This window comes from Rhodamnia argentea, chromosome 5, assembly GCF_020921035.1.
Source record: "Rhodamnia argentea isolate NSW1041297 chromosome 5, ASM2092103v1, whole genome shotgun sequence".
NCBI classification, from domain to species: Eukaryota; Viridiplantae; Streptophyta; class Magnoliopsida; order Myrtales; family Myrtaceae; genus Rhodamnia; species Rhodamnia argentea.
The window spans coordinates 14,119,128-14,139,310 of record NC_063154.1 but is presented as its reverse complement, the minus strand read 5'-3'; the positions used below and the strand labels follow the sequence as shown (position 1 = coordinate 14,139,310).

The following is a 20,183-nucleotide window of genomic DNA, read 5'->3' as shown; positions in this document are numbered from 1 at the left end:
GTTACCCATGATTCAAGTCCAAGTAGGCAGGAGGAGAACTTTTTTTTGGCCCCTCAGCGGGAAATTCACAGTACAAAGTATCTCTCCCATCTCATTTGTCATAAGAATGTTCATTACACAGTGAAAGTCATCACTTCTGTTATGGTTGTCGAGGACCGACACAACGAGAAGATCTTAAACACTGCATAAGGAATTTGGTGCCCGGATTTCTCAAAAATAAACCCAGGAAATCCCATCATTTCTTATTCCAAGGACAATAACAAAATGAGGTAGATCAAGATGACCTGAAGCACAGAAGTCCTCAGCAGCCTGTCAAAACTTTGTTGATTCTCGAGTATACGGCAAGTTTACTCGAAACTCTCTAGCTATTCAGCATCAAAAGAATTGATGTTTGTCTTATATGGCTTCACCTAAGTCGAGAGCACAAAAATTACAGGTTGATAATCTCCAACCAGAGCATGATCTTCCCTGACCTAGCTCAAGAGAACAAAAATTACAGGTTGATCTTTCCAACCAAAGTATCATCTTCCCTGATTGACCCGAGCTGTCTGGGGATTGATGTTACATGCGGTGACTATTGAGTATTGAGTCGTAACTTGTCTTTTTCCATCTGGATAGCAATCTGATCCAACATCGAATATATTTCTTCTTTTGAAGGATGCGAGTCATCTGCAGTGGAGAAAGAATGCACCTTACTGCTGGTTTCTATCCAACTGACAGCTCGATCTTTCGTTATACATCGATCATGCATAAGTTTTCTAACTTCCTCTACTAATTTCCACTTCCCAAGTGATGCATAGACACTTGAAAGGAACATGTAAGCTTCAGGAGAGCTCGGTCGCAACTCGAGAAGGTGTTCAGCTGCTTCTTTTCCTAGAGCCAAATTGCGGTGTATCTTACAAGCACACAGCAAGGCATTCCATATGCGCTCATCCGGTGGAAAAGGCATCATACGGATCTGGTTAATAACCTCGTCGAACAGACCAGCTCGCCCCAAGAGATCAATCATGCATGCATAATGTTCCTGATCTGGAGAAATTCCATGATCGAGTGTGATGGAATCAAACAACTGCAGTCCTTCCTTTGGAAGACCGGAATGACTGCAAGCATTGACAATGACAAGTAAAGTGATCTTATCTGGCTTAATACCCAACCTGATCATGTCATTAAACATCTCTATCGCAACTTTACCCTGGCCATGCTGCGCTAAGGCAGATATCATTGTGTTCCACAAAACCACGTTATTCTTATCACCCGCGAGATAAAAAACCAGCCTAGCAGAACTCAGAAGACCACATTTGGAATACATGTCAATGAGAGAACAGACAACTATTGTATTGGGCTTAAAGTAAGTCCTTATTAAGAAGCCATGGATTTGTTTACCCTGGTTCAATGAGGCCATGCTAGCACAAGCACACAGGCTGCTACTGAAAGTGAATTGGTCAGGCTTAAGGTGAAGTTTCATCATTTCTGAAAATGACTTAAGCGCGATATCACCCAAACCATTTCTAGCATATCCAGCAATTAATGCAGTCCAAGAAACTGCATTCTTTTCGGGCATCTGATCAAATATTCCCATTGCAGCCTCCATGTCGCCCCATTTGGCATATCCAGAGACCAATGTGGTCCAAGCAAGAATATCTTTCACTTGCATGCCATCAAATGCTCTACGTGCATCACTCATCTCCCCACACTTTGCATACGCATCAACTACAGTGCTGACGATCACCGCATTGGATGCGTAGCCAGAAACCAAGACCTGCCCATGAATCTGCTTGCTAAGGCAAAAATCTTTCATCTTCACACAAACAGTCAGAATGCCTGCAAAACTAAACTCGCTGCACTCAATCCCCGACCTCCTCAACTCTCTATACAGCCTCACTGCCTCATCACCATGCCCACACCGCACATACCCCATCACCATGGTATTCCACGACACGACATCCCTCTCCGGCATTTTCTCAAACAGCCTCCTCGCCAAATTCATCCTACCCAACTTGACATACCCAGAGAGCATGTTGTTCCACGAATACACGTTCTTAGCCGGCATTTTGTCGAATACCTTGCGCGCAGCGACTTCGTCGTTGCATCTGAAGTACATCTCAATCAAATGGTTGGACAAGAACGTGCCGGGTCTCTTCAGCCCAGTGAGCTTCAGATGCAGGTGCACGTGTTTCCCTTGTTTGAGGGACCCGGCGTTGCCGCATTGATGGATCAAGTGGGCGAGGACTTGGGAGGGCAAGCGAACGCCTTTGAGGGCCAACCGGTGGAGGGAGTCAACGGCGTCCGCCAGTTGACCCCGAGAACAGAGATTAAGGAGGGACCGGACGAGGCAGGGAGGGCCCGGGTCGTGGGTGAGTCGTTTTCTTGGATTTGGACGGGATGGGAAGTGATTGAGAGGTTTGGGAGGAGAGAGGGGGGGCATTGGGGAGAGAAACCATGAGAAAGTGATGGAGGAGGGCGAGGGTTCTTCATCTAGGTATTGCTCGGGAGATGCTGAACGGCGGCGACGGCGGCGCGTGGCTCGCAATAGGGCCCGGCGAGCATCGCCGCTGGAGGGGGGACGATTGAGAGGATGATTTTCCGGTGAGGGTGCGGTGGTGGACTGGCGGTCATGGGCCCTGCTGCCGTGTCAGCAGCAGAGAAGGGCAGAGGGAAAGGGCAAAAGAAGAGAGCGAGACTTGCAAGATCCGAGAGGTCATAAGCTCAGTTGATCCTAGCCGTAAGATCAGTGAAACGCTTACTTGATTGTGCGGATCAGATCAGTGGGCTCATAAGTAATCGAAACATCTAATTATTTTTAGAAAAACGTCAGTAATTTTTTTTTCTCCTTTTCGTTCTAACAAAAAAAAAAAAAAATTATGGGGTCCTAACATATTTAAGGGTAGAAAATACTACAAACTGATCATATAAAAATGTGGCTTCAAACTTTAAGCTCAAAGTTTTGCTATATCAGTATATCACAAAAAATAGTAATAACAGAAAAGAGGATTTTGAATATTATTTGCTTCATCGCAATATTCATTTGGTTTTGATCGAGAGAACATTGATATCCATCCTTATTTCGGGGTCGTGTTTTTCGAACGTCATTTCTATTCATTTTTTTCGAATGACTAAATCAAAACTCAAAGTCGTTTCTTTTCGCCGAATTAAAATGCGACTTTTTCTCTTATCTATTTTATGAATCGATTTCAAACTCCATGGCTGCACACAATATATATATATATATTGTTTTCCCTTGTATAATATGTGCTCTGCAAAGAGGCGAAGAAAAAGTCAAAGAAAGATGAAGGTTAAAGATATGGTAGACAAAAAACAATTTAGTTCTAAATAACAATTATTCAATTTGCTTTCAAGGACATTTGGCTTAGAACTATAATAGACCATATTGATTCGGTTAATACACATCCTTTTTGGCCAAAAATTTCTAGGACGATCCCTTTGGGGGAGATAAGATGAAGAGCAAATATGCGTAATTTGTATCATGAGAGGCTTATTACTAGTTTTCGATACCCTGAATCTTCAACTCTAAACCCTAAATCACATGCTCACCATCGGATACTCTATTCCTATACACAATTTCGAACATTAGGAAGAGGAGATACAAGGAGGCGTTTGGAGATGTTTTGGTCACTTTATTGATGTTGCGAACAACGGGGGTGTCAATGGGCCGAGTTGGGCCGAGTCTCGGCCGGGCCCGAGCAGGCCCGAAATTGAATAGTGCCAAGCTCGACCCGGCCCAAACCCTCTTCGACCCAGGTTGATTTTTTTTTTTTTGAATCAAAATCACTTAACATGTCTGTCGAATGAAATAATATAAAAAATAAAAATGAAAATAAGATAAATTAAAAAGAAAACGTGGGTGGAAAAAAAAAAGCTGGAACCGGGCCAGCCCGACCCGGCCCGATCCTAAAGTACTAAGCCGGCTCAAAAGGCCCGAAAATTAGGGTGAATTTTCGGGCCTGGGTCAGGTTGGGCCGATGCAAGCTTTTTTGACACCCCTAGCGAACAAAACAATTAGGGATGATGGTGAATTCCAATGAACATTTTGTGTGATTGCATTTTTCTAGGATATTGCTCAACCCCATTGCGGAAGATAGTCATTAAAAAGCTAATCATTGCTAATAGTCATTAAAAAGCTAATCATTGCTCGGACCTTTTGGCAAAACATGGAAGGCACCAACTTGCCAAAAATAAAAATAAAAATAAAAATAAAAATAAAAATTGTCTATACATATTGAAAATCGGGATAATTTTTATATATAGCTTGACGATGGCGTTGAGCACTTTTGAAGAAAACCCCCTCCTTTTTTTAATTAATTCATTGAGCGATGATGTAAAATTTAGGCAATTTTCTTTTGTCCACTTGAGATTTTATGATATTTAGTCGCAATGAATACATATAAAAAAAATACATTCAATTAATTTCTCAAAACTTTTTTTTTTGTCCGCCGTTGATGAAAAATAATGTCTAGCAAATAATTTTATTTTTGTCGAAGATGATACCCACATCATTAATTAGAATCAAGTTTGTCACATATCCCGAACAACAAGTCCGATCGAAGAGCGTTTTTACGACGGGCTTTCACAATTCGATCCGCTAAATGATTTTGTGAAAATATCGTAAGGTCTCATTTGCCGAGGGAGTGAGAGAGGAGCCGGTGAAACTTTTTCGAGGCGAAATGCCGACCTCGGAAGAGCAGGAAATAAAATCGGGAGAAGCATTATAGTAAAAATGTAGTGGCAATTACTAAAAATTGCCATCAATAGCCTATCTTGCATTGCAATTTGCAAAAAATTGTCAAAGGAGGTTACTTTTTATGGTGGTCATTACCCAGCCTACATTTAAAAGTGGCCTAACAATATCACATTATCATGGTTGCCACTAAAGAAATCCCCAACTAAATCCCAATCCTCTTGTAGCGAAATGCCAAGAGCTCAAGCTTAATTAAGAACCAGACTAATTTGATTTCGACGGTAAAGTTAACTTACCCTCTTAAAAGAGAAATCATTTCGAAACTCAATATGACTAATTTATAAGCTTTCTGATCATATCGTTCAATTAATCATCCCCCACTAACTTATCTCGGCTCGATTATGCTTCTACTTTACTTCAGATTCAGCGGAAACGACGGAACGCCGTCTCTTCGGTCTCCGACCCATCCCATTCCATATGACATGGAAGAGAGAGAAGGGTGGGTGGGGAAAAGAACCAAAAGGAAAACCAGCCAAACGAAGAACACAAAGGGAAAGGGAAATTGGGAAACGATCCAAACGCCTCATCCTTCCTCGGATCTAACAACTTCACGTGGGCGATGCTGGTCTTTTGCAAATTATTTCTCCAAGACAAGCCGAAGCAACCAAGAACGACGAGCCCCACATGGTGGGTCGTGGGGTGGCGGGCTGGTGGCCGGTGGTGCTCCGCCTAGGAAACGCCATTAGCGCCGCTCCAAGCTCACACCCATCAAGAACGTCCTCTCAAGTTGGGGTGGGGGGGCCAAGTTGGGCTCCCAGCGATTTCGTAGATTTTTTGCATTTGGATGCGTAGTGGCTTGGTGGTTTCATGACTGGTCAGAGATTGTGCAGGCCCAACGCCAATTAATGCAAGATATATTCTTTTGTGTGTATAAATTATGATTTTATTTGGTAGATTAAAGCGTTTGGAGCGCATGGCTTTAGAGAATCTAGCATGCTTTTTCCAATGACATGAAAGTAAAAAAAAAAAAAAAAAAAGACAAGTATCGATTGCTCTCGCTTTCTTGTCGTGTCGGGCCGACGTCTTCGATCGTGACTCGAGAACTTTTGAAGTGGCTATAGAACACTCACGAAACCGATTTCCATCGTAATCCGGCTTGCAAATCGAGTTAGTTGAGTCCTCTATTTGAACAGCAGGTATAAACGAGTCTAGCGTTCCTTGGGAAGTAAGAAAATTGAACGATTCGGTTCACAGACGAGTTGGATTAATTATGTATTAACAATGCACGAGTTGCAAACTGCTCCCGCTCATCTCGATTGAAACTCGACTTTGAAACTACTTTACTAGAATGGAGCTCAAGAGCATGCTCGCAAATTTGATAAGTATTTACATATGTAAGTTTGTCATTCTTCGAATTTATCGCATTCATTTAAATTCGTTCCTGTGCTCCAATCAGACATGAGCTATACTCGGATTTAATGTAATTCCTAGTTAATTCTAATTGCTATCAAAAGTACTTTCTCAACATCGACATTGAAGCTGAATTACCCATCCAACTTTAATCGCAAACCGTGTCGATTCGACTCGACTCGATAACACCCCAAAATTTTGTCGACTCTAGTGTCCTCCACGGCCCCTACATTCTGCTCTACCACCAGCACGTGACTCACGTGACAAACCCACCCTCGCATGCTCGTCCTCTCAACCGCAGCGTGGGGACCCTCTCAATTTCCCCTCGGGTCCACGTCATCACGGCTTGGCGTCTTTCGCGATGATACCAGTGCAAGGGGCTCCGCGCCGTCCGATCGAGCCGAGGGCCGTCTCAGCCGTCGATGAGCCCCCCTTATCTAGTGATGAAAAATTGGCAAGGAGTGTTAAAAAGATTGGGGGAAAGGAGAAGCGACTGGGAAAGAGGAAGAGGAAGAGGAAGAAGATCCCTAATTTTCCCCCAAAATCTTCCAATTTCATCTCACTGAAAACAACAGAGAGACCTTTTTCTCTCTCTACTCTACTCTCTCTGTCTCTCTCTCTAGAATCCACGAAACCAGGTGAGCTTTCTGCAATTCCGATTGCTTTTCCGCTTTTCCATTTTGGCTATTGCTTGCTTCGGTTTCATCGTTCCTGTAGCTTCGTCTTGTTTGTAAAACCCTAGCAAAAAAAAACCATTTCCAACGCGCGTTGAAGGTTAGATGTAGCCGCGCGGAATTGGGATGAGTTCCGTTATCCGTGTTCAGTGGAGGGTGCGTCTGTGTTTGTGCGGTGGGTCCGATTTTTGTGAATGGGTAGTTTCTGATTGGCTGATACGTGGCTGTTTGTTTTGTTTGATGTGGGTTGATTGCGCGTTCCCTGAGATGGTTTCTTTCTGGTGTTGTTGAATCTAGGTTTGGGGAGGGAGGCCTGACGGGGTATCGATAATGGAGTTTGCTGACCGAGATGTAGATGTCCAGTGCGTGGAAGAGCAAGTCAATGGGGAGGCTGGGGTTTTGGAGGAGAGGACAGAGGAGAGGGCCGGTTCGGTGGGGAATGATTCGAAGGTCAGTGAAGGAGAAGATGTTTTTGAGGAGGCGGTGGATGCCCAATACAGTTTGCAAGAGGAAGAAGTGAAGCTGGTTTCGGGGGTCGATGTTCCCGGTCCTGATACGGATCCTACTGAGGCTGTTGATCCAAGTAGCCATGTTTTTCATGAGAAAGCGAGTGTGGGAGATGAGGTTGAAAATTTCAAGGAGGCAATTGGCACACCGGCAAAAACCGAGAAACTTGAGGAGATAGTCGAGGACGTGGATGTTGAAGAGAAGGTAGAAGGTTTGGCCGGTGGGGAGAGCATCGGTGGTGCTCTGGTGGTGGCAGATGGAGTTGATGAGGGAGGGACTCGTGAGGAGGTGCCGGGCAAAGAAGATGATGGATTGATGAATAATGGGGAGGATGCTGTGGAGGAGATAGCTGAGCTTCATGTAGATGAAGAGATGCACAATGATGCAAATGAGTCCACTCCGACGCTTGGTGGAGTTCTTGAAAAGCTTGACAATGTGACCAAAGATGAATTGGAGAATGGGAATGTGAGCGTGGAAGGACTACTTGACACTGATAAGAAGCGAACTTCTAGGGAGGAGGTTCTGTGTGCAAATGATCAGCGTGAAGAATTAGTAGACACTGACTTGGCAACTGAAGGCAAACTTACCATTGACAGGGATCTGGAAGTTGCTCCAGCTGCTAATCATCCAGATACTCTGGATGAAGGGAGTGCTACTTTGGCTACAGAAAATAAAGTCCACCTTAACATGGAACCTGAAGGTGTGACAGCTGGCTTTGACTCAGTCTATCATGATGCTGGTAGAGAAGTGAAAAAGTCTACTTCTGATATCGATTCAGGATATGAGAATGACGTCAACAAGGAGGTGAAGGATGCTACTAACGGACGAGATTCCTTTCAGGAGGGAAACTCTGAGCAGGACCCAACTTCAATTGGCAAGCCTCCATCTACCTCAGACAAGTCAGTTACTCGTGAGTCTGGGATCTTGACTACTTCAGACGAACTTAAGTCTGAGAAGGAGGAGCAAATTATGGCTGGAACGATTGAAATTAACAAAGAGGATGTGACTTCTCACACTCAGCATCCTGTTGAAAAAGTCCAGGAAAATCATCACAATCACACTCTTGCAGAGAAGCTTGTAAAGAAGGATTCAGATAGTGGGGAGGATGGTACAAAAGTAATCAGGGAAAATGGTATACGGGCTGCAGAAGAAGTTGCATCATCTGGAAGATCAATGAATCATGCTTCGGTACCTGCTCGTCCTGCTGGCCTTGGCCGTGCTGCTCCTCTGCTGGAGCCTGCACCTCGAGTGTCTCAGCAACCGCGTGTTAATGGAGCTGTATCTCATTCGCAGGCTCAGCATATTGAGGAACCTGCTAATGGGGAGTCTGATGATCATGATGAGACCCGCGAAAAACTCCAAATGATACGTGTTAAATTCTTGCGTCTTGCACATCGTCTTGGGCAGACTCCCCATAATGTCGTTGTGGCGCAGGTCCTGTACAGGCTGGGATTAGCGGAGCAGATTAGGGGAAGAAATGGGGGCCGTGTTGGTGCCTTCAGTTTTGATCGTGCAAGTGCCATGGCAGAGCAGCTTGAGGCATCTGGGCAGGAACCACTTGATTTCTCTTGCACTATTATGGTCTTGGGGAAGACAGGTGTGGGAAAAAGTGCGACAATCAACTCAATATTTGATGAAGTGAAGTTCAGCACTGATGCTTTTGACACGGGCACTAAGAAAGTTCAAGATGTCGTAGGAACTGTTCAGGGGATTAAGGTGCGCATAATTGACACGCCCGGTCTTCTGTCCTCTTTGACGGATCAACGCCAAAATGAGAAGATCCTTCACTCTATTAAGCGATTCATTAAGAAGACTCCACCTGATATCGTGCTCTATCTTGACCGCTTGGACATGCAAACCAGGGATCTTGGTGATATGCCGCTTTTGCGTACAATTACTGAGATATTTGGACCCTCTATATGGTTTAATGCAATTGTGGTTCTAACACATGCAGCATCAGCTCCACCTGATGGGCCAAATGGTACTGCTTCTAGTTATGACATGTTTGTCACTCAGCGATCACATGTGGTGCAACAAGCGATTCGTCAGGCAGCTGGTGATATGCGGCTTATGAATCCTGTTTCTTTGGTGGAAAATCACTCGGCATGCAGGACAAATAGGGCTGGGCAGAGAGTGTTGCCGAATGGTCAGGTTTGGAAGCCTCATCTATTACTGCTTTCCTTTGCTTCAAAAATTTTAGCCGAGGCTAACGCACTTTTGAAGCTGCAAGATAGTCCACCTGGGAAGCCTTTTGCATCTAGGTCAAGAGCCCCTCCTTTGCCTTTTCTTCTTTCAACTCTTCTCCAGCCGAGGCCACAGCCGAAGCTGCCTGAGGAGCAGTACGGTGATGATGATGGCATGGATGATGACTTGGATGAGTCATCCGATTCTGATGATGAATCAGAATATGACGAATTGCCGCCATTTAAGCGATTGACAAACGCCCAGTTGTCAAAGCTTACTAGGGCTCAGAAGAAGGCATATTTTGATGAGTTAGAATATAGGGAGAAACTTTTTATGAAGAAACAGTTAAAAGAGGAGAGAAGGCGACGGAGGATGATGAAGAAGATGGCAGCTGCAGCCAAGGATCAGCCAAGTGAATATGTTGAAAATGCAGAAGAAGAAAGTGGCGGGGCAGCATCTGTACCAGTACCCATGCCAGATTTGGCCTTACCTGCATCGTTTGATTCTGATAATCCTACTCACCGGTATCGTTACCTTGATAACTCTACCCAGTGGCTTGTAAGGCCTGTTCTTGATACTCATGGTTGGGATCATGATGTTGGTTACGAAGGCATTAATTTAGAGCGATTGTTTGTTGTTAAAGACAAGATACCTATCTCTTTTTCGGGCCAGGTCACAAAAGATAAGAAGGATGCGAATGTCCAAATGGAGGTAGCTAGTTCGATAAAACATGGGGAGGGAAAATCAACTTCACTAGGACTTGATATGCAGACTGTTGGGAAGGACCTGGCTTATACTCTTCGCAGTGAGACTAGGTTTAGTAATTTCAGGAAGAATAAGGCGACTGCTGGATTGTCCTTTACTCTCTTGAATGATGCTTTAACGGCTGGATTGAAAGTTGAGGACAAATTGATCGTCAATAAGTGGTTCCGTTTAGTTATGACTGGTGGTGCTATAACTTCTCGTGGTGATGTTGCTTATGGTGGCAGCTTAGATGCCACCTTGAGGGATAAAGATTACCCTTTGGGTCGTTCTCTGTTCACTCTTGGCCTTTCCGTCATGGATTGGCATGGGGATCTTGCTGTTGGTGGCAATATACAATCTCAGTTGCCCATTGGACGGTCTACGAATCTGATTGCTCGCGCAAATTTGAATAATAGAGGGGCAGGACAGGTCAGTGTTCGGGTAAATAGCTCCGAACAGCTTCAAATTGCTCTGCTTGGCCTCATTCCACTATTCAAGAAGTTACTGGATTTTCCTCAACAATGGCAGCTTGGACAATGATGAAAAATAGTTCATACTTACTGTATGATGCATGAAGCGACAGATAATAACTTGAATATGGATTTTGTTGTTGTTGTTGGACCAGGAAAGTTCCATCTTGACATGTGGATCATAGTACTCTAGGTTTTTTTGTCATTAGAAATTTGGCATATGGTGAGTTTTGTTACCTTGAAGCTACTGGACACAAGCCACTCCCTCTTATTTAATGGTGTTGCAGTTAGAGTCATTCTCTTGAAATGACGTTCATGTTGAGGAACCTCTGATGTTCTTTCTTTTGTACCCCCCTGAAAATATTTTTCTTCTTCACCTTTTGATTTACCTCTCTTTGCCTGAAATCAAGCTTCTCTAGAGCTGATTCTGTTATTTGGATGACATGGTATGAGATAATTAGAATCTCCATACTGCCATTGAAAAGGCTGGAGAGTTTTGAAAGCTCTTGATGTTTCTCTGGTTGTTTAGATGTTTATTCCCCAGCATCATTAGATTCGTTGAAGCATGAGCAAGCCAAAGATAACACCAATAGCATTAGATTCTGTTGCTTGTGGAATGATGTGTTGTCCTAGCAGGTTACCTCTTCTTCAATTTCGTTTGACATGAATATGGGGCTATTGCTGAAGCATTTTGATCAGTGTTTGCAGTAGCTCTCTCATTCTGAATCGAAAGATGAGCTGGGTTTGAATTTGGTTTGGTTTTGCTGTAACTTAATAAGATCCTGTTGTGCAGCAACTCTGCGCTAGCTATGGAAGTTGTTAGGGAACGAGTATGATGAGATTGCTGTGTGTTGTGCTGTATGAGATGATGTTTAGCTACTGGTCTAGGACTGCTGCATTTGTTGAAAACTCGTTAAGGAATGTTAGCTATTTGGTTATGCACCAATTCCTCTAGCCATATAGGTGAACTTTACTGGTGCTGCTGACGTCTTCGGGAAAACTTAAAATGATCTCGACGCTGTTGCGTGTAGAGAATGGGGGAAGATGAGTTGATGAACTGACTATATTTCCCTTTTCCTCTCTGCTATTTCTGAATAAACCTCTGTAAGTTTGTCTCGTGCTATTAGTGTTTGAGACTTTGTCAAAGATCTTTCGACTTTTACAGGGTGGGGTGTCGGCGTAGCCTTAGTTGTGTGTCATGGAATTAGGAAGGTATTTTTTTGAAGTTTTTCTTGACATTTCAATTGTAATCCTAGAAAGAGATTCCACAACCAGTTTGCGAGACCATGTCGACCTGTTTACATCCCACCCTATCCTTCCCGAGTTTATTGGCTTCTTGTTGAATCTGTGACATCGAACATGAACTGTCTAACACCAACACCATCGAGAGCCTTTTCAACTTCCTCCATCTTTCCATGAGCCGAGTTGCAGCCAAAATGTTTTGCCCCTTTTATTAGGCTTGAGCCCACTAAGCCTCAGCATAGAAAGCAAAGGGTCCAATGGAGGAAAGATGTCGAGGGAAGAATGCCTGGCCCAAAGCAGCATGGCCCATATGGCGGGCCTCGGGGCAAATGCCCGACCCAGCTTGGCCTCTGGTGGAGCTGGAGAAGCAAAGTAAAAGCTTCAGCCCTGCCTTTTGAATGAGGTGTAAGCACTTTGTGGAGTTGAGTTGGTACCTGAAAACCCAGCCGACACTCTTTAGGAAAGCAAAGTCTCGTCGAGTTAGCCGTACATCACATACTGTTTGCACCACAACCCAAGAAAAAATGAGGGTTCCAAACGCATTTCAAGTAATTGTAGTAAATCCTGATCTGTTGATCCAGGAGGATGGGTTATTCATATCTCATTTTATGTTCAGATCTGAATTTTTTTGGGGATACCAAAAGCCCCAAATTTGTACTCGCTCGAGCGATACATTTACTCTAATTTTTTTTTTTTGCGACACCAATAATCCTAAGCTTTTACTCATACGACACATTTACCTTAAGTTATTTTTTTAAGACACCAAAAACCCCAAATTTATAGCTGTATGTCACATTTATTCTAAAAAATTTGGGGTTTTTAATGTCACAATAAAAAATTTGGGATAAATGTGTCACACTGGTATAAGTTTGAGATAAATGTGTCACATTGATATAATTTTAAAAATTTTGGTGTCACCAAAAAAAATTTAGGATAAATATATCGCAATAGACATAATTTAAGATTTTTAGCTGCTTTTACCCTTCTCTTTATTTCTCGTTAACAATCGGAGGTTCCTCTTGAGGCCAAGCCCGGAGGCTTCCTTTGCTTGCTGTGTGCTTATTTTTCGCCTAAAAAAAAATCGAAAATTGGGAAAAAGTATTTTTAAGAAAAGTATTTTTTTCTTAAAAACAAACGAGTTACAAAGTGCAAAGTAAATCATTAGTGTTGGTGCACAGTTTTTCAGTCACAAAAAAAAAAAAAAAAAAAAATCATCTAAACTGAGGAAAATGATTTCCATTTCTCATTTTCTCCTCTCTTGCGCTGCAGCTTCTTTCTTTCTCCCTTTTCCCCTTCGGAGCTTGCATTTCCCACTTTCCCTCCTCCATCGCCGACAGTCTTATCTCTCGAGACAATCCCCTCCGCCGCCAGATCCTTCCTCTCTCTCCTGCTCGGCGCCTCCCTCTTCGACGTGGACATCAGTGACGGCGACGTCGAGCTCGCGTCAGCCTCGAACAAGGCCGAGCTTCACCGGATCTAGCGAGACTCGAAGCTCGCAGATCTGAGGAGGCCAGTTTGGCGAGGCTCGGTTTCGGTCCACCTCGCTTGGGCCTTTGTTGGGATCGAACTCGCTGGCCTCGCCTGGACCTTTATCGGGATCGAACTTCTTGGATCTGGATCTGAACAGAAGGATGAGAAGGGCCACCTGAGGCATACTGTGGATTCGATGGTGGTGGTGATCGGATTTCCGGCGTGAAACGTAGGGAGACACGGGTCAAGGGAACGAAAGGGGAGGCTGTTGAGGATGGGCGTCGGGTTTACGGGGATCCTCCACGGCCGCACAGGGCTTGGGCCTGAGCTTGAGCTGAGCTTGCGCCGTGGTGGCGGCGGCGACAACTCTTGTTGAGTGTGGGTGAAAAGCGGCGGTGGAGGTGGAGGCGGTGGCGGTGGCGGTGGGATTGGGAAGGGAGGTGACGACGATGATGAGGAAGAAGGCAACAAAAAGTGGGGTGGGAAAATATCTAAAAAAAAAAAAAAAAAAGTAATTAAATAACTGATTTTAAAAAATAAAAAGAAAAAAGAAAAGATAAAATAAAAATAAAAAAATATTAAAATGAGTGGACAGAGGAAAATCAAATCTAATTTTCCATGCCAAATGACGGTAAATGTTTTCAAGTTCATTATTAGATTTCAGCCAAATACCGAAAAATATAGTCATTTTCTTAGAAATTAACTTTCCAAAAATATTTTCTAAAAACGATTCATTTTTTGCGAAACAAACGGAGCCCAAAGGTAAGCAACAGTTGTAGTCAACTTGCGAACCGGGCTTGCAAATTCGGTTCGAGGTCGATTTGCTTTCCCGAAGATACGTTCATGGGTTGAAACCCTAGGAACCGATCATGTTCGGTTCAATCCCAAGGTTGAACCTTGAACCCATTGATTCTATATAGAAATCGAATCGATTGGGCCGGTTCCCTGATAGAACCGATGTTGATCCAACTTTGAACTGGGCGATTGGTTCCGATGCATGTGTTGGGTGGAAATGTGTTTCGATTGATTATGATATGATGTATGATAGATGATGATAATTGGTAAGGCATAAAGGACGTGCCACCGGTCAAGGATAAAGATGAGGATAGACGAAGTTCACCACCAAGGCTCAAAAGCCAAGTCAATTGCCAAGGATTAAAAATTTTGGTATAAGAGAAGTTTACTACTAAGGTTTAAAGAAAAAACACCAGTTAGGAATAAAAAGACTTCTTGGTTCACCATCGAGGAAGAATCCATCAACCAAAGATAAAGAACAAGGACAAAAATTTGCTCCCTTGAAGAAAATATCATATATTCGTCAACATTCAAGTAGTCCGACCGTCGTTCAAGTAAGATTACACTTTTATTTATAATGTGATTCTTTTACTAACAAAAGAACTGACTATTGAAATCTTCGAAACGAAATGGTTCTCGGAGTATTCACATCATGAAGAATCTTGGAATTAGTACCACATGAAGACTCATGAAATATAGGCCTTAAGACTCATAAAACTAAGAATAAAGACAATTAGTTATCCTTGCGAATCAACAATTAGCTCGTGGAATCGCCATCTTCAAAATTGGACCCATCGATTCAAATTGCATACGAAATTGGTCATTGCTTCCAATACTAAGGAATGTTCTGGATCAGTTGGCTGAGTTGAGTGTGAGAGTTGATTGATAGAACCCGATGCTCTTACATCGGTTCCCTAATAGAATTGATGTTGAACCGATTTTGAACTGGGCATAAACTTTTGTTAAAAAAAAAATCATGGACAACAAGTTAGCAACTGATAATATAATAAGATCACAAACACAAATGCACATCATCACCCAACCCACGCCCACCACTTCTCTTTCTTTCTTTTTTGAAATTGCAAAGTTCGAAAAAAAAAAAAAAATTACATGACCGAAAATACAAGCAGAATGTGGAAGTGGAACAAGGTTGATTGACCGTCCAATTATTGATCATTCATCACATTGGCTATGTTTTGGCCATCTCCACAAAATGGAGAACCGATGCCGCTGAGCATTAAGATGAACTAACGACAGCCTCTTGCGAATCAATAGTGCATAGCTATTATATTATACTCTACCACAGCATCTCCGGTGGTGGCATTAAATTGATGGGTCCTCGCCGTTGCTGTTCCACGGGCGAGTCGGAAAACACCCGACCCGCCGACGACCGGCATCTCACGGTAGGCTTCCATGGCCGCGTTCCGGCCCATGATGCTCAGAGTGCTCCCATTGTACTTCTCATCGGTGAAGACGAGATTCATGTTCATGAGCAGGCCTAGGGATTCCAGCCCGGCAGACGCGTACAGCCCCTGGGCTCGGCCCACGGGTTTTGAAGACGGATTGGGCCCTTCTGTCAGGGGGTCGTCGAAGACGTTCACGAGGCCGAATAAGGTGGCGGATTGGTTCGTGAACGGGGCATGAGCGACCTGGACCGAAGTGGGGTTCTTTCCCGAGGGGGTGTCGTGGAAATAGAAGCGGAGCTGGGTCAGCTTAGGCCTCGCTTGGTGGAGCTCATCGTACCACGACTTGATCGTTCTCGGGTCATCGGCCTTGGCCCGAGCGGAGGGCATGGCCGTGTGAACAACAAGAAACAAAAGAGTAAGAGCTATCTTCCCCATTTCTGTAGATCAAATTGTTCAGCTCTAGTTGATAGGGAAAAGAAAGGCATTGGATGGGCTTTTATAGGATGAATTGAAGTGCCTATGCTAGTGCTTAGGTGAAATTTCAGGTCCTACTTTTCAAGTCAGCAGATAAGAGTTTGGACTGGACTTGGGGATCAATTTTTCAGACAATTTGATCTTGGACTATGATATCCGCCCTCTATCGTCGTATAATCGATTTTACCAACAGTTTTATCTCGATAAAAGTGACGCCCGACGCTCTTAAGACACGACCTATGGCAACGTAACAGTTCTCTCGTGTCAACACAACTCGAGAAATGAGTCCGTACTTTGAAAGAAATCGTGGCCGTACATAATTTAAATTCGAGTTTTGAAAGGGGGGAAAGTAATACACGCAATGGAATTCAGACGAACGGCTGGGCGTTATAATTCTCTTTTACGGCCGTAGACTCTCTTCATTTGACGAACCTACCCAATTTGACTTGTCTTCTAGATCACACACCTACCGCTATCTCTCCTCCCACCAACCCAGGCTTCTAGTAGAACGGCAATCACTTCAGGAAAATTTGGGAAATTGGAAACTTAGACAAGACCAGCGATCACCTACCATATGTTGATGTCCGTTTTCGCATCGAAAAAGTTGATTCAACCGGTGAGGCGGTGGCTTATAAGACGAGGGATTCTGCTCTCTCTCCTTGTGTCTTGAGTTCAATCTTTATTGAAAGCACTCACTCTAAGAATAAAGTCCCGAACGCACCATGCCAATGGGAAGGGGTATGCCGTTAAGATCGCTAGGGAGATGTATTGGTTGAGATGCACGAGAGTGGGCATGGATACCATCGGACCGCCAAACCGAAAAAGGGAACAAAATAAAAATGTTGTGAGTTGATTCTACAATCACCAATAGAGATTTCTAATGGTGAAATTTGGACGAATTGAAATTAGACCGGGATCGACCAAAAAAAAAAAAAAACCGGGAAGGTCCGTTTTGTCTTTAATAGGTATGATGTGGGTAAAAATATATCCGGCCCAATTTCTGCAAAAAGCCCAACTTCTGAACTTCGTACCATAGTCTGAGCTCAAGGACCGGGCCGACCCATGGGACACTTCTCCCAAAATTAGTCGGGTAAGCCCAATTTAAAGATAATAAAGAGATGGATCTACTCATTTCGCCGTGACCCGGCCCGGCCTTTCATAAATAATCTTGCTATGTCCTTTCGGTTTAAACTCTTTACTTTCACTTTTATTAGGTTGCAATTGGCAAAATAGCACAAATGGTACCTAAATTTTTAATTTGTGCAATGTGCTATATCATCCCAGCACTTTTAATTTGTGTAATGTGGTGAATGAATTTCGACCCAATTTGAAATGTCGTCCTTAGACTTTTAATTTGTTCAACGCGGTCCATGAACTGTTGGTAAACGTCCAACGTAGTCCCTACATTATATGAAAATATTTGAAAGTTCATGGACCACATAAAACATTGGATCAGAGTTCATGAACTACGTTGAATAACTTAAAAGTTCAAGAACGACATTGTATGTTTGGACCAAAGTTTGTAGATTATTTGTCTCATTCTCCCTTTGTGAATTTTGACAATTTGATTTTGACGTTGTCATACAATAATTTTCCACAAATCTTAACACTTAAAAGTTTTGTATTTCATTACTTCTGAATTTTAGAGGGAAAGCAATTTGCATACAAAAGAGTCTAGTGTGCTCACGCAACCAAAGTTGAGGCACTACACTTCAAGAAGAGGAGGAAGTCGCATCGCATCATCAAGGTTTGAATGAGGGAGGCTTCCTAATATTTGTGGCCTGCTCGAATGAGTAGGCGATTTCGATCAGCTTCGGCTCCGTGCCCTTCAGCCCTCCGAAGCAAATTCCAAATGGTACTCCCTTGTCGTCGTAACCGGCGGGGACGCTAATCCCTGGGAACCCGCCTATGGCAAGAACCAGAGCAACATCAAACCCGGGAGCGACGATTGCATCTGGATTGTACTGCATCATCAGCTTCTCGAATCCGTTTCTTGATAGGGATGCCAAGTTCGACAAAGCTGCCTTCTCCATGCCGCCGATCCCGTTTGCGCCTTCGGATGCCAGAAAGATGTTCTGGCCGATCTGATCAGTTAGTTCCTGTGACACCATTGAGGCACATACTTGTCATTCCGCAGTATTGTCAGGTTAAGGATGTTCTATCAAACTAGAGCATTAGGTTGAATCTGCCCATGCGTTTCCTCGTTTTCTGGCTTTGTCATGCAATCAAGAAAAGCCGATCAGTAAGAATTATTTTTCCGAATCGACAACAGAAATTATACATTCTGAAACCATACTTTCGAAGTATGAAATGCGCTTTATGCAGAGGCAACGGAACTCGCTTACCAGTTTAGAGTTCTTCTGGTTGAAAGCTATGATATCTGCCAAGGTTCGCACCGGAGACACCACGAGATCCTTCAAGTAAGCATTCAAATTTATCTTGAACTCTCCTAGTATGGCAACCGCTTCGCCGCTCGCAGTGGCGTTCAAGATGAGATCGATGTTGTCGATCTTCAGATTGTCTACCAAAACTGCACCTGCTTGCCTAGTATCGAAAAAGTTTGGATTCATCATCCATGAACAACAGATGATCAGGCTTTACCAAAAAAAAACAACAGATGATCAGGTATTTACTCCAAATATGTTAATTTTTCTCATAACACTACGCTGGTAAAACGATCGATACCGGAATGTTCGGAAATGATTCTCAAAAGCAAGAGCTTGACCGCGCTTATCGGTGAAATCAAAGAAGGGATCTCTCACTATCCCCAGCCTTTTTCCCTGGAGCCCATAAGCTTTGAGAAACTGTATATCCGCCTTTAGGAATATATTTCGACGCTTCTCTCGTTGCTCCGTCGTTGTAGTCACAACCCACTATGGCATCAAGAACGTACACGGCATCCGAAACAGTCCGGCACAGAGGCCTGTTGCATCGAGAATTTCGAGGCTGCATTTTGAGAATGCTTATTGCAGATGATAAAGTATTCGGTGTAAACTTTAGCATGTTGAGGCGACAAGATCGGTCGACCAATAAGTAATCAACTAGCCGTATTATTCGAGCTATTGACTGCCTGTGACAAATTTATTTACTCGATTATGCAGCCGCTCAGAAAGAAATCGCGCACTCGACGTACCCGATGGTGTCTTGTCTGGGAGAGACAGGAACAACCCCAGCTCGGCTCGTGAGGCCAACAGTTGGCTTGATGCCTACTACTGAATTAGCACTAGCAGGGCATAAGATCGATCCATCGGTCTCGGTTGCTATTGACACCGCCACCATATTAGCCACCACTGAAATCGCCGGTCCACTGCTTGATCCGCCGAAAGAACATACGGGTTCTGCACGCCATCCACAAAATGAAACTTGTGACTTTTGTAAAATGCTTGGGTAAATTCAAAATTGATTACTAGCTCTAGAAGGATAGTAACTCACCTTGCCTTGACCACCTCTGGCACTCCAACCATTTGGTGCAGTCAAAGACCTAAAGTTCGCCCACTCGCTCAAGCTAGCCTTCCCCAATATGACGGCACCAGCGCTCCTCAGGCGAGCCACGATGCCCGCATCCCGAGCCACGACAGAGCCGAGCAGCGCAAACGAACCGGCTGTGGTATTCAGCTTGTCTGTCATCCCAATGGTATCCTTGAGCAGGATAGGAATCCCATGCAGGACGGGCAGCGAGCCATACGGCTTGGCCTTGCGCTCCCCATCGGCCTTCCCGGCTTGATACAACGCGTCTGGGTTCACCTCGATGACTCCTCTCAGGACCGGGTTGAGCCGACGGATCTCGCCAAGGTAGAACTCAGTGAGTTGCCTGGAAGTGAGCTGGTTCTGCTTGAAAGCCTGTTGGATATCACTTATACTTGCTTCTCTGATTGACAATGCTTGCGCAGAGACAGAGAGGATTGTGCCAAACGATGACAAGTAAAGGAAAAATGGGAGGAACGATGATAGTAGAGGATTCATTTCTGGGTGTTTCGAACTTGGAAATGCGTTCGAGGGTTGAATGTGAGAGTTGGGATGATCTTTGAGAATGAGAGATTTATAGGACTTTGGTTCCACTAAATGTCATTAGACGTTAAATAAAGAATTGTTTTGTTTATGTATTGAATTG

General features: G+C 43.9%; 3 protein-coding genes and 1 pseudogene across 4 annotated transcripts; 1 reads left to right on the top strand and 3 right to left on the bottom strand.

Moving 5' to 3' along the window:
* Window positions 1-64: 64 nt before the first annotated feature.
* LOC115741973 (pentatricopeptide repeat-containing protein At2g21090) lies at window positions 65-2,626 on the bottom strand. The gene has a single exon (XM_030676025.2). The coding sequence runs from the start codon at window positions 2,423-2,425 to the stop codon at window positions 575-577; it is 1,851 nt and encodes a 616-aa protein (XP_030531885.1). The 5' UTR covers window positions 2,426-2,626; the 3' UTR covers window positions 65-574.
* A 3,946-nt stretch (window positions 2,627-6,572) lies between these two features.
* LOC115741965 (translocase of chloroplast 120, chloroplastic-like) lies at window positions 6,573-11,011 on the top strand. Of its 2 annotated transcripts, none has more exons than XM_030676017.2 (2): window positions 6,573-6,744; window positions 7,078-11,011. In XM_030676017.2, exon 2 carries the CDS (start codon window positions 7,111-7,113, stop codon window positions 10,753-10,755), a length of 3,645 nt encoding a protein of 1,214 aa, XP_030531877.1. In that variant the 5' UTR covers window positions 6,573-6,744; window positions 7,078-7,110; the 3' UTR covers window positions 10,756-11,011. The 2 variants fall into 2 exon arrangements, with proteins under 2 accessions (XP_030531877.1, XP_048134934.1); XM_048278977.1 differs by lacking the exon at window positions 6,573-6,744 and adding an exon at window positions 6,765-6,955.
* Window positions 11,012-15,365: 4,354 nt separating this feature from the next.
* On the bottom strand, window positions 15,366-16,183 carry LOC115742018 (dirigent protein 21-like). The gene has a single exon (XM_030676088.2). The coding sequence runs from the start codon at window positions 16,031-16,033 to the stop codon at window positions 15,461-15,463; it is 573 nt and encodes a 190-aa protein (XP_030531948.1). The 5' UTR covers window positions 16,034-16,183; the 3' UTR covers window positions 15,366-15,460.
* A 1,602-nt stretch (window positions 16,184-17,785) lies between these two features.
* LOC115742002 lies at window positions 17,786-20,183 on the bottom strand (annotated as a pseudogene).